The sequence below is a fragment of the Talpa europaea genome, assembly GCF_964194135.1.
Source record: "Talpa europaea genome assembly, chromosome: 8".
In the NCBI taxonomy this organism is placed as follows: Eukaryota; Metazoa; Chordata; class Mammalia; order Eulipotyphla; family Talpidae; genus Talpa; species Talpa europaea.
Window position 1 is genome coordinate 89854691 of NC_140075.1, and position 15151 is coordinate 89869841.

Below are 15151 nucleotides of genomic sequence, written 5' to 3' on the forward strand. Positions count from 1 at the left end.
ATGAACATATACTTTTTAGGCTCTACATTGTAGAGGGAAGCAACAAATATTTTCATCATAATCTGATTATTGAGAAGCATATACATGGTTAGAAGTGGTCTACATAGGTAAATGAACCATATAGATATTAAAGAGAATCAGTATAGATAACATTGAATTGTTTTCCTCACAGGTATTTGGCAGTCCACGCATTGCATAGGTAGAAGTAATTTGGTTTTTATAGTCAATAGTTTAAAACAGGTGAGCTATATCGATATGACTATTGTATTTTTCACATTATTCACAGTATTATTTCACATGACCATCATGGCAGATACTCTTTAATTCAATACAGATTTTTACTGTAGCAGTCATATGGAAATAATACCCTTACTCTGCATTTATTATAAATGCTTTGCAAACCATATGCTCAGATTTTTACCTGTGAGCACAAGTTAAATAGATCTGCGATAGGACAATGAAGACATCCTTTTTAAAAATACTCTAATTGTCATATTTATCTTAGATTCTCTTAAATACTAGGTTTTGAATACAAGAAAACATATTTTAATCCAGATTTTTTGGAAGGATGCTAATTTTTTCAAGTGTGAATAATTTTGTCAATATGTTTGTAAATCTGTAGACATATAATATAAAAATTCAGTCCAGAAAACTATTATTTTCTTAAGTTACACTCTTCAAATAATTCAAATGAGAATCTATACAGTTCCCTGTTGTCCCAGATCCTTATTTTGCAGTCAAATGCTCTACCACTGAGCTATACCCCCTCAGATCCTTATTTTGCATTAAAAATTTTAGCAGAAAAATTTTAGCAGAAATTTTTGACCTCAATAAAATAGCTAACATTTTAAAATTAAATTTTATTTTAGTAGTGGCTCAGAATGACAATAACCAGATGGATTTACCTTTTTCAGTAAATTTATCTCTTCTTGCTCTATTTTAGAACACACGTGTATTGCCATTCCTTCCAAAGTTCTGTTATGCATAGAGATTGGTATTCTAAGTACTATTTTAATAGGTCAGTAATCAAGAAGATAATTTGAATTGATTTTATTCAGAAGCTTTCCTTTTACTGAGTACAATGGAATGGTGGGAGTTTAACTTCTAAGGATCTGTCAGTATAGGATATCAGAGAAATTTATTGAACAAAATAGAGAACAGTGTAGGCAATTCATCATTATGTATGGATTTATTTATTTCAGAATAAGAATCACAGGAGCTGAAAGGAAGGAATGACTACTGAAAGCTAGAGTAAAGAAAGATATGAAAAGAAATAAAACTTGAGCTGAGCCTTGAAAGATGGGAAGAACTTGGAGCAGAGAGGAAGAGGAAGGGGTTCTGTGCAAGTGAACAAATAGTTTTCATAATTAGTCCTTTTCCTATTTCTTCTTACCATGTTTTGTTCTTCAGCCTGAAATCAAGGACTCCATGTTACTTTTTATTTTTGGTTATTCCCATTCCTGTCCGGTACTTCTGCTTTTATTAGACATCATCTCTCTCCACTCTGTCCTACCATGCAGGTTCAGGGTCGGGCTAGATCTCTGCAGGGTTGGGCTAATAACTGAGTTTTATATCAGTAAAAAGTAAGGCTGCTAATGATATTTTCTAATTAATGAAGAAGTCATGATTATATTGCATTTGGGAGAGTTGTTTTGAAATATTTTGATTTGCAAGCTTGGTAGTAATAACTGATAAAATGAGGCAAATAGAGCTTATCAAAGTACCTGGTCAAAATGAGTGTTCCATAAGTGACAACCTTTCTTGTCTAGCTACTGCCCCACCTTTTTTAGAAAACATATCAGAAAAAAGATGGTGAGAGCATCCATTTATTTATTTGTTTATTTATTTATTTATTTATACATCAATGTTCATGAGATTATTGCTTTTGATTTTTTTTCTCACCTCTTGGTAAGTTGGCCATTTAGTTTTATTGCATATTAAAAACATATATAGCAATATTAAAGAACTAATATTGTTTATCTTGGTAAGGGCTTTAATTAAGAGTAATTCTTTAATTCACTGATTAATCCCAAAAGTTTTGTTTTCCTTAGATTTGTTTTTTCACTATGTAAATTTTTAATGTCTTAGTTAATAATACAAAACTAGATAAATGCCAAATAGGAATAAGAATAGTTTTTACTTATTGGTCTCCTACAAAAGATAGTTTTTTACTTATTGGTCTCCTACAAAAGATAGATGCTTCCTTTATTCTCCCTTGCCCTTTTATACTTTTATATGCTGGGTTTCAGCCTGTAGCAAACATTTACAGAGTAATTATGTGCCCTAACCAACTACAACAATGGTAATGTTGACACAACCACAACTGCAGGTCTAGGAACAGGATGGCCACAATTAAGAGTGAAATCCTGCAAAATTTTCATTGATTATTTCTGGAAAATAGCTGACTTCCCTAGCTCTTATTCTTCATTACCTTTATCCACATTCACCAGAAGCAATTCTGAAAAAAACAAGGAGAGGTAGCACTTACACATCAGAAATCCCTGAGCTCTCCCTCTGCATAAGGTCTCTACTTATTTCTGTGTGTGACTGTTTCCAAAATTGTTATTAATATAGCTCTATCTGCTACCAATGCCAGGTCCAAGAAGAATATAATCATATTTTTGTTTCATTGTCACTAAAAGCGCCATGTTCCCATTTTGAATTGCACTTTTTTTTTTTAATGCCTTGGTGCTTTTGGAGTTGGACAACTGGCATGGAAGTACTCTTAGCTTTTAGTAGGGGAGCACCCCCACTAAACAGATATGCAGCATTTCCTGCTTCCCCTTCTCCCCTGTCATAGGTGACCAGGCTAAATGATTACTCATTCTGACTAGGGGAAACATATGAGCAAAGAATTTCTGTAAGCTAACATTTTATTTGGTATGATGTTAAATTAATTGAAATAATGCTGATGTATTTGAAATCAATTTCTTGCCATGAATTTTATAAGGCATAAGCTGAGAGCTGATTCCACTTATTCTTACAGGTAATAATTAAAAAATGGTCCATCCCTTGTCCTCTGACATTGAATTATGCAGAGCAATACTTCCAGGTACAGTTTATCTTTTTCAGTTTCTTCCTTTTTAAGTTAGAAAGAAAAAAATCAGACTAATAGTTCTTTTTCAAATAAAAAAAATAATAGCTATATAGTATTTTGGAACTTTGTTTTAAAATATTTTCATTTGAAAGCTAAGTAGTAATAAAGTCATCATTTTTGTTGACGTATTCTGACTTTTAATGGCTGTTGGTTTCTCTTTTTCTCCTCAATCCTCTTAAACAGATTTCAAATGCAACAGATGATTGTAAACCAAAGCTCTTTCATTTCTCCAAAGAGGTGTGTAAGTTATTAACAGATACTTCTGGTTGATTTTTCACATTTCAAGTTTTAAGAGATTTGTGTAACAGGGTCTCTTAGGTCTTTGTACCTGTAACTAATTAATTTTCATGAAAGTGCTAAGTATAGGGTTGCCTACCAGAAGAATAATATTATTTAACACAGGGTGGCCCATTATGAAACAGCCACTTTTTTTTTTTTTGGCATGCCTTTAAATGGAGCCTGTTTTAAATGGGCCACTGCCTAAAAGAACAGATTTACTGAACGTCTGGTCTGGCCAATAAGGTCCTCTGTGGACACAGACTTCCTGTTGCCCTCTGGACTTGTAAAGCTAAATAGCCAATTATATCAAAACTCCTCCCCTGTGAGTAGAACCTTGGTCTGTAGCTAAACAGCCTCATCATTGGTCCAGCGATTGAGCGCTGCCAATATATCTTCTGGCTGACATTCCAAAGTGGAAATTTATGATGCCTGGAGTGGAGACTCGAAGACCAAGTCCTGTTGCCTCCTTTAAGAGCCTAGGACACGGGACAGGCCCACCATAGCCTCCGAGCATCAGTGGAGGAGACAGGAGTTCCCATCTGGAAAATGTATACTTTACCGTTTGAGAAGAACTCAGTCTTCTCTGTTATTACAAGTTTCTTCATCTATTTGATACTACACTTTTTCCAGATACTGGAACCTCCTCCACACATGTATAACTCTATTAGTGTAGCATTTTATTTTAAGAGACATAATGTCCTAAAATAGGTTTTCACTCATCTGGAGCTTCTTTTCCTGATGAGCCTAAAGTTAATTAAAAAGAAATCTTTTTAGCATATAAAAGAGAAATTAAATCATCCCCATCCATTGTATAAAGACAGGGTTTTTGTTTGTTTGTTCATTTAGATGGTAACATTTGTTTGCTTTGTAACTTTCCCTGGCTCATAAATATTCTTAAAAGAAAGAAAGAAAAAAAACTGATGCTCATGTATTTCAACAGATTTCTAAGAATGTGTTGGTCTATTATAATGCATTATGTTCATGCCCATTGAAAGAGACCTTAGTCAAAGATGATAGTAATACTAAAATGTGATTAATAGTTTCGGTATTCCCTAGGAGTGAATTGGTGAAAGCAGGTTCAAAAGCGTTAACTATTATTGCTGCTTAAGGTAGTAAGAGGTATTTAAGTTTCCCGATGCATACATTAAGAAAGACTAGAAATCATAATAAGTTCATTTCTAAATTGTTATTCTTTTTAATCTTGTGTAAATATCATTAATCTTACTTAAATTATTTATCTCTTACCCATATAATGTAGAAGTAGTGACTATAGTACAAGCAACACGGTATGGAAGTCAGCCAAGAAATATTCTGGTGAAAACAGGCAGTCCAGCTATCAAGTTTACTGGTGATCATAATTCTGTCCCTCGTAAGAAAAAACAAGTGCTTATTTTTTAAAGAGATGATTCATAAAAAATGAAATTAATTTAAACTAATTGATTTCCTTTTTTTGAAGATCTAAGTTTATTATCTAATGAAGTCATGGGTTTGAGTAGCATTTAACAATTTCATCTTTTAAAATTTTTTTCAGAGTGCTTATGCCATACCAACCATGGCTTTTTCATTTCTCTGTCATACCTCAATATTGCCCATATACTGTGAACTTCAAAGGTAATGTAGAATTTTGGAGTATTTTAAGTATATTAAGTATGTCTTTTTATTTCTGGCACTTTAAAATTGACTTCTCTGTTATTATTTCTTTCCTCCTGTCACTGGATTCTAAGTATTAGTTTAAAACAAAACAACTGGGCCTCCCCTGGTGGCGCAGCGGTTGAGCGCTGGGCTGCGAGGCTCTGCAGCGCCGGTTCTTTCCCTGGCCGCCGGTGAGGGTCCCACAAAATAAATAAGTAAAATAAAATAAATTAAAAAAAAAAAACTAAGAGTTCATTCTGTCTAAGTTGAGAATGTTTCCCAGAAGTGTAATTTCAAATTCTGGTATATAATTATTAATGCACTAGTTTTTAAATGATTGAGGAATCCTCTTCACCAACTTGGGATGCATTTGTTTCTTTAAATATAATTCATATTACTAATTCACCTTTTGTCATTTTTGTCTTTAATTAGGCCTTCAAAGAAAAGAATGCAGAATGTAACCAATACAGCAATTGCATTAAGTTTTCTCATTTACTTTATATCTGCACTTTTTGGGTACCTCACTTTTTATGGTGAGTATATAATTTAATTATAAATGCCAAAGTAAACTGTTCTATAGCTCATCTCATATGTGAATATGGGTTTTGTTTCTGCCTTTCATTACTAAATTAATTTAAGCATGCATTCAGAATTCAATGTAATTCTGTGGTGATTCTCCAGGCTTTGAATAATTGCTTTTCTTTCTCTTTTAAATGTGGATCAAGTTCAAGATTGATAACTTCATATGAAAATCTTAAACATCTAAGTAAAACCCCAGGCTTGGGAACATTATGTCTTTCTACCAGAAAAAATGTGCAGTACTAATTTTATTGTTAACTACTAAGAATTTATATACTAGACTACAGTTCAGCAATTTGTAAGTTTGGGGAAATTGATCATCTTAATTGCAGAAGAGAAGTTGAGAAAGGAAAGGCTTTTACGTTGAACCATAGCTTTTACACTTAGGTGTCAGAGATCTATACCTTCAAAGTTTATTCACACGATTCAGCAGGTGTGCATTCTATTCTGCACCATAATCTTTCTCCTTAGTTTTTAAAAATGATTCTTTAAACTTTTATTTTAAACATAAAATAAAAAATATTCCTTCATTTATTTTTGAAAAATTGTCCACTTGTTTAATTTTGTTTTCTGATTAAAAAAACCTCAAGGGAAACAAAACTTATAAAATCTAGAACAAGAAAAAATGTTTAATTCTTTATTTAATTTGCAAACAAACACAATATAACAAATTATACTCAGTTTGTCAAAATCTTGAATACAATTTTCAGTTCATAACAACTCTCCAAGTAAATGACTATTATTACTTTGATGACACTTAGCTGCTGTGACTGACATGGCATTTCATGGTTGATAGTCTTATGAAGTGTCAGATTTTTAGACATCTGTGATGACTTGAAGTGGTGTTTTGCTTATCACCCAGAGTTTTTCCAAGTCTAACAAGTTTTGGACAAGTGTTTACTTGCATAGCTACCTTCCCTCAGCCTGGCAAAAGAAGACTATAGCAGCAACATGGATGGCGCTGGAAGGGATCATGCTCAGCGAAATAAGCCAGAAAGAAAAAGAAAAATACCGGATGGTCTCACTCATAGCAGGAATCTAGAAAACTTAAATAAGGGACCAGGAAAAAGAATAACTATAAGAAAGTAAAAATCAAAATCAACAAACAACTGTGAACCAGACACACTCTATGGTGGGTGGGGGGCGGGGAGGGGAAGGGCTGGGGTCAAAATAAGGGGGTCGCAATTGTATGGGGAATATAAAAAGAAAAAAAAAAGAAAAAAAGAAAAAAAGAAATCTATAATTCAATACAATAAGTATTTTGGTTAAAACAATACAGAAATTTTTTATTTTAGTTAATGATAAATTAGCTTATAGTTTATAAAAAAAAGGACTATAGTTTTGAAATTTCAGCAAATCTAGTTCAAATAGCTCTAGAGCTATTCTAATTAGGTATGGACCTTAGAGAAGATACGTCTCTTGTAGTATTCACCTCCTAACCTGTAACATGGGGATAATTACAAAAAGTTGTATTAGGAAGGAAGACAGTATATGGTGGTTGTCTTCCACAAAGGAGTACTACTGCTGGTGGTGTGTTACTATCATTATTATCACTATTAATGTGATTATTGCACGATTTCTGGTGCTATTTTTCAGCACTCTCCTTATCTTCTTTCTCTTTTATGAGATTTACTTTAGATATGGTAACATTTTTGTATATGCTGTGAGTATGGCCTTAGCGTTTTCAGTGTGTAAGAAAATTGTAATTATTCAGTTTAAAGGTCATCCATTAATCTAATTCTGTTCTTGCCTTTTAATACTGATAGGCTAAGAGTGGTAGAGCTTTGTATACATCATCAAGAAAAACATTATTTCCAACATGTGTATGGTACCTTTTTGGACATACTTTAAAGAAAGTTAAAACAAATTGTTAAACTTTTTTGATCACCACCTACGAAAAAATGTTCCTGAAATATATATTTAGTTTTTAGGCTTGTTAGTTTTGGTGTAGACTTGAACTCAATAAGACTTTCCTGCATGAATTCTGTTTACTGTTGGGACCCAGCAGAAGCTTTGCAGAATAGCTGTGTATCTCTCTAAATTAAAATTGTTCACCTGGCTGAAATACTATTATAATTATTATAATTAGGAGATTTTCAACATTGATAAAAGCTCCCCCCACAAAAGAGCCTCCTACTCTTCCTTATGTTTCAGAAATCTCAAATGATAAACCAGTCTTCAGGGTAGCTGAGAGATAGCTACATGAATTAATATGAGGTGCTTCACCTGTATTAAATTATAGAGAACATTTGATTGAAAGGGAAGTAGAGATCACTGAATGCTAATACATTTATTGAGCTAACATTTATTATATAGGTGCAAAATATTTTACATACATTTCCTCACTTGATTCTTACAACTTTGTGTATAGGTCCATATATGTGGCATTATCTGGCCATATATCTGCAGTTAATGAACAATGAGTGAAAATTTGAATCTAATTTTATCTGTCTCCAAAATCAGTTCCTTTATTACTCTGTTTCCTCTTCAGGAATTGTGCCACACAACTCATATTTACTTCATTCCAAGATTTTGTCAAAGTGAATTTTTTGAAAAATCTGACTCTCAAGTTCTGACATATCTGTGTATTTGTCATACATCCATCTATCCATGATATACCTACTTACCAATCATTGATTGACCACAGAGACTAAGCATTTTCATAATGTGAATGAAACATTTCTTGCACTGATTTTTCTTTCTTTTTTTTTTGCGCCCACTGTTGTTTTATTTTTAATTAAAAAAAATTTTTTTTAAAACATCCTTGTTTATTCACAATATAGAATTTCTCCCCTCAGGCATAGCCACCATAGTTTTCCCAACACCAAAGCACCCATAATTCTCCATCATAGTCCATTGTGCTTTCCTCCCCATTCTGTCTTCTATTCTTCCCTGTCCCCTCTCCCTCCCTTCCAGTATCTCATATCTATGGTCAGCTTTCAAGGGTTGATCTTAGTTTGTTTTTGTCTGATCCTTTGATTTCTCTAGTGTCCACTTGTAAGTGAAACTATCCAGTATTTATCTTTCTCCTCCTGGATCACTTCACTTAGAATAATCCCTTCCAGTTCCATCCATGTTGCTACAAATGTCATGAGTTTATCTATTTTTATCACTGAGTAGTATTTCATTGTGCATATATCCCACATCTTATTATAAACTCATCTGTTCTGAGCATTTAGGTTGTTTACATTTGATTTTCAAATTAAGTTGTTGTGTCTGAATTAATCCTTCCCCACCAAAGCTAATTTTTCAGATTTGTCCCACTTTTATATAATGGAAAAATAAACATTTAAGAAAAACCACATAGTAGAGAGGTAGGCAGGTGATAGAGACTGGCAGATAGATAGATACATAGATATAAAAGTAATTCCTTCTTGTTTTGTAATCATATCCAAGGTAAACCTTTTATGATGTATTTCTAGTGTCTCAGCTGTAGCTCTATGTCTTATGAAAAGAAATTGCTTATAGGATCTGAGACCTTATCAAAAGGGCTTGCATTAAGACCTTCAACTTGGGCCTCCCTTGGTGGCGCAGCTGTTGAGCGCTGGGCCGCGAAGCTTCCCGTAGCCTCTGCAGCGCCAGTTTGATCCCCAGCTGCTGGGCAAGGGTCCCACATGGCATGCAGACCTCTCCTGCCGCCTGCTGCTACCCTCAGCAGTGTATTTCCTTGGTCTGTCTGTTCTGCTTCCTGCTCTGGCTCTGGTGAATTCTCTCACCCTCCCGTGCTTCTGACTGTACCCAGTGCTTGTATAAATAAATAAATAAATCTTTTTTAAAAAAAAACTTAACTTATAGATGAGCAATTAAAGCTCAGAAAGGTGAAGCAGACAGTCACACAATTAGTGACAGGTCTCTTGATTAATCCAGTGATTTTTCTGCTATCTATGGTAATCTTTATAAACTTTATTCTTTATATAATAAATGTTAGCTCAAATATAATAAATGTTAGCTCAAATAGGACAGACAACCTTCTGATTTCAGTGACATATATAACTTGCAGAGATCACCATCATGTCCTTACTATGATTTGTAGAGATTTGTCTGAATCCAGAGAAGTGTGTGGTACTGTTACCACATGTGAATGTATGTTGTATTTCATCTCTTACCATATGCTAAGGCTCAACTAAGAGTGAGAACACAGATTTAGCTGGTTCAGAAGAAAGGTTTTCATTCTGGAAAAGTAGAACATGAACATATGTAACATGTAGTTTGAATTTGCAATAGTTCTTCAGGCTTCTGGAATTGCTTTGGGATCCTCTTACCTGGTGTTCCCAAGGCATAGTTAATATCTAAATTTTGTCATATTATAGGGACCTATAAGTATGTGTCTAGATTAATAATATTGACTCTGATTACAGAGGTTAAAGCATTATAAGGTTAGAGAAAGTGTTCTCTGGTGAGCAAGGTCAGTACCCAAATGTTGCATAATATCCAGACCATTTTAAAAGTCTACAAGGTTGTTAAGCAATAAGTGTTAATAGCTCGATTTTATGATTCAGAAAATGGAAATAAAATAGTTTGCCATATTTCTCCAAAGACTCACAAGTATCTCACTGATTTAGAAATAGAATCCAGATTTGCTGGCTCTTCTTAATCTTGTACTTAGTCTATTAGTCCCATATTGCATAAAATATGTCTTTGATACTTTAGACAATTTGTCTCTCTCCCATTTCCTTTATCACGAGTGTAGTTCAGATTCTCATTAACCCTCAGTGATCATGGCAGTAAACTTCTAACTATGATCCCTGTTTTGGGTTTCTTATTCTGCTAGTATTTCTTCCTGCTCAGTTCAGACCATAATACACTATTCTTTATAAGTCATTGCAACTCTGTGGCCAACCAGGTTGAGTCTACACCCAACAAAGAACTGTTGCTGGGTCTTAAGTATTTCCAGCATGTCACCCACTACTGTCTTGGCTTTGTAGCACACTGTATTTCAGTCACTGTAGTCCGACTGCACTGCTTCTTTTCTTAGATGTGCATTCCCTTTGCTGCTCGTAGCTTCTGCTTGTGCTGATCTTTGTTCCTAGAAAGGATCTCTTTCCCACATCTTTGAATGCCAGCACACATATACTAACTCCCTTAATGCTCTCAGTAATTCTACAGGTCAATATATTATAGTCTCCATTTTACAGGTATAAGAACTGAGAGAATCAGAGGATTTAAGTTGCTAGTAAGTAGTGGGGTTTGAACATTTGTCTTGTGGCCCCGGAGTTCAAGCATCTCTACCAAACTGCTGCTCATTATATCATGATGCCTTTCCCTCCAGTCTCCTGGATTTCCTTCTTACTCATCTTTGTTTAGTCCTCTGCTACTGATGTGTATATATCCATCTTACCTCCCCTTTAAATTTTAATATCCTTGAAAACAGAGATGTTTGATTGTTTTTTTATCCAAAGCATATTTTCTATAATGTATATGCTTAAATTTAAAAAAAAAATCACCATTCTGATCTTCCCCTATAAGACAGTGACATAGAGTGTTCTTGAGCGCCCCCACTCATCTGCTGTCAGGTGGAGATGACATTGTGAAAATGGAAGAACACCATGGGGCATATATAGATTCTGTCACTGACTGTCACACTGTCATTTCCCTAAGGCTACATTCTCTTTTTATGAAAGATGAATCTGCCCATGAAATGTTGATGAAGCAGGTAACATATGCAAAACTATGAGATTCTAAAAAACATCGTCGTATTGAGGAAAAGGTATTGGTTGGCACCGAAAAAATGTGGGTCTATGACTGTGCCAGCTCTGCCCCATTGTGTTGTGTGATCTTAGGCAAGTCAATTAATATTTTTTTTTTAGTTTTGCTGCCTGTCTTGTTACCATGAGGCCAAATTCAGTAGTATGTGAGAAAGCACTTTACAAAACAACATAAATGTTGCTCAGAATCTTCAGATTATGGAAAAATTGTAATGAGAACTTTTATTCATTGTCCAGTGCTGGTATAATTCATTGAAAGAAAAGATTATAGCTTTCCAGGAGATACTAACTAATGTCTCTGTGTTTCATAGATAGGGAAAAAGGACAGGGATGGATTTGATACAGAGAATTCAAAATCTGTTAAGATCCATTTGTGCAAAGGAAAATAATTTTGTTGTTATTGACATCTTAGTAGTTTATAATATGATCCTTATTTTTTTTTTTTTACAGACAAAGTGGCGTCAGAATTACTACAAGGTTATAGTAAATACTTGCCACATGATGTTGTTGTCATGACTGTGAAGCTATGCATACTATTTGCTGTGCTTCTGACAGTCCCTCTAATCCACTTCCCTGTAAGTACTCTTAAAGGTTTTGTTGCTCAGTGTAGTGGCTCCCTAATATGGCAACACTAATTCTTTGCAGACTAGAGCGTTTGAAACACATCTAGTCTTGTATATCTTATTCATTTGTCAAGTAATTGATCAAAGAGCTCATACTTGCATATGGCCCCATGAAAGCACAAAAATAACAGGGAACCACTAAGCTAATTTGTGCTTTTTGAGATTTAGTTTAGATTTATGCTCTCCCACAGCATTGTTTCCAATTTAGAGACTACAGTTCTTCTAAAGTTTTGGGGTTTTTTTCCCCCTTTAATTCTGTATTCTGTTTTCAAAAGAATGTGCATGAAGAGGAAAAAGTCAGGTCAGCAAAAATAAGCTCCTTCTGGTGTATTGTAAATTTATTTTCACATAGACATTCTAGTTTTTAAGCACAGTCAAAATATTTTATTTGCTCTGGAATTATAATTTAAGGGGCAGAACAGATTTTCATTCTGCATGTAGTTGCTCTTCATAATAATCTTAAGAATTTTTGAGAAATTGTGAACAAAAGCTTTGGGTATAAATGGTTCTTCGTGGCTGTCTTGAATCCCTCCCTAACCAGTGAGTTTGTAAAGAATTAGGCCTGCAGAGAAAGATTAATAACTGATGGTATCACTAATATTTGGAATATGAAGTAACTAAATTAACAGTCAGATAAAGACCAGCTCAAAAGCTAATCTTTGATAGCTGACTCCAGAACTGAAGCCCCAAGGGGAAGGGGCAGGGGAGGGGAAGAATGAAGAGGGAGGAAAGCACAAGGGTCTGTGGTGGTGAATATGGGTGAGTTGGTGCTGGTTACACTATGGTAGTAATACCTGATGGGGGAACTTCAATATCACCTCAGTTATAAATAAATAAATAAGAGAATTGGGCCTTAAAATATTTTACCTCTTCACTGGGTAGACTGTAGCCCCAGGAGTGCAGTGGGGACTCAATAAATGTTTGTGGGATGTGACTGACTGCCTGCACATTAGCAGTGCAAGTGTCATGAACTAGTTTTCATATTTACATGCAGTGAAGCAGATAATATAAAATCAAATGATAAATGTTATTTCTTTACATGGCATGATTTATTTTTCTATTAAACTTTTTATTCTATCTGTTGAATTTAATGAAATGATTCACTGAGATTTCATCACAAAGTGTTATTGTTGGTAATTCTGAAAATTATGCAACCAAAACAAATTGCATGTGAAAGTTTTTTTCTGGAATTAAAGCAAAATACATTTTATGAAGCACACACAGAAAGATACATTTCTTTGCTTATGTATGATAAAAATGATAGAAGTTTATGCTGTATTTTTGGAATCTCAGTAGTTTAGGGGGCAAGAATATAATGGTGACTAACAGTACATGTATTTTCTACCCAAGTGTTTTGACTTTAACAGTTCCTCCTTGATTGAAGCTGTTTCTTTTTCTATTATACAGGCAAGGAAAGCGTTAATGATGATGTTTTTCTCCAATTTTCCATTCTCGTGGCTTCACCACACTGTGGTCACTCTAGCACTCAACATTATCATTGTTTTACTTGCTATTTATGTTCCTGACATTAGGAATGTATTTGGTGTAGTGGGTAAGTTTTCTATTTCAAATGGTCCTTATGATAAAATGGATCAAATTGTTGTCCAGTCTCATGTCTGAATCTGATAGCCTTCTCTCTCTTTCTTCCCTCCTCCTGAAAGGTTCCAGCACATCAACATGTTTGATTTTTGTATTCCCTGGACTATTTTATCTTAAACTTAGCAGAGAGGATTTTTTGTCATGGAAAAAGTTTGGGGTAGGTTAGGTTTTGTTTTTTAAGAATTCTAAGAAAGAATTTGTAATTTTGTAATAAAGTATTTTATCTATATCAAGGAAATTAAAGTACTTTGGGTTACACTGTACATTATTAGAGAAGGTTGAGGTTTAAGAAGAATTTTAATTGTTCTTTATCTTTTTCCTTATTTTGACAGGCTTGTGTTTTGCTCATCTTTGGAATTGTGGTTGGAATTTTTAGTTTAGCACTCATCATTTTTGATTGGATTAATAAATGAAGATATATTTTCCCACCTATTATGAGGACTAATTTATTTCCATTGCAAAAAGGAATAAGTCTGGAAGGTACATGAGATAAATTTTCTTTGTATCATTAATATTTTTGTAAACATTATTAACAGAAAAGTGGAACAAAATGGGAGTAGGGAAGGGAAGGGGACATATAGCTGCTTTAACCGAAATAAGAAACAAACTCATTGTATTCAAATATAGTAGGTCAATCTTTTTGATGTTGTTGTTTTTAAATTAATAGGCTTTATTTTTTAGGGTAGTTTTAATGATTACAGATATATTTAGGAGAAATGCAGAAAGTCCTCTTAGACAATGCAGACATTGACAACCACTGATCTTTTTACTTTATCCACAAAAACTGTGAACCTTTCCCTACGAGCCTTTTCAGAATGTCATATATTTGGACTCATTATCTCAGCTTTCAGACTGGCCTCCCTCCTTAGTAATATGCAGTTAAATTTCTATGTCTTTTCATAACTTGTTGCTTGTTTCTGTTTATCATTGAATTCCATTGTGTGAATGTACTGTATCCATTCATCCATTTATTATTTTGGCAGTTATAAATAAAATCATAAACATAAAACAAAAATAAACTATAACACTATAGACATTTGCATGAAGTTTTAAGCGTATTTGGGTTAATACCAAAAAGCACAATTGCTGCACCGTATGGTAAGAATATGTTTAGTTTTATAAGAAACTGCCAAACTGCTTTCCAAAGTGGCTGTAACATTTTGCATTCCTGCCAACAATGAATAAGAGTTCCTGTTGTTCCACGTCCTCATCAGCATTTGGTGTTGTCAGTGTTTTGGATTTTCTCCATTCTAGTAAAGGTATAGTTATATTTCATTGTTATTTTAATTTAAATTTCCCTAATGGCATATGATTTTGAGCATCTTTTCATGTGTTTATGTACCTTCTGTTTGTTTTCTTTGGTGAGGTTCAGATCTTTTGCCTGTTTTTTAATTAGTTTGTTTTCTCATTCCTGAGTTTTAAGATTCTTCGAATATTTTAGATACTAGTACTTTATCAGATATGTATTCTCCTAGTCTGTGGCTTGTCTTCTCATTTCCTTAAAAGTATCTTTGGCCGAGCCAAAGTTTTTAATGTTATTAAATATATTGACTCAATCTTTTGTTTGTTTTTTAAGAAAGCAGTATATTAAAGTTTATATACAAAATTGAATCTTGTGGGTTAATGTTGTCAACATT

At 33.9% G+C, this 15151-nt stretch overlaps 1 protein-coding gene across 1 annotated transcript in view; it reads left to right on the top strand.

Annotated features, from left to right (window-relative positions):
- Positions 1–13927, top strand: part of SLC38A6 (solute carrier family 38 member 6) — a gene marked incomplete at both ends in the record, with an annotated part of 53174 nt that extends 39247 nt beyond the window's left edge. Inside the window, 8 exons of the mRNA XM_084239558.1 lie at positions 2987–3052; positions 3281–3334; positions 4908–4987; positions 5441–5541; positions 11743–11867; positions 13323–13467; positions 13577–13671; positions 13847–13927. Of these exons, the coding sequence (XP_084095684.1) occupies positions 2987–3052; positions 3281–3334; positions 4908–4987; positions 5441–5541; positions 11743–11867; positions 13323–13467; positions 13577–13671; positions 13847–13927 (747 nt within the window). The remainder of the gene's footprint in view (positions 1–2986; positions 3053–3280; positions 3335–4907; positions 4988–5440; positions 5542–11742; positions 11868–13322; positions 13468–13576; positions 13672–13846) is intronic.
- Positions 13928–15151: the final 1224 nt, after the last annotated feature.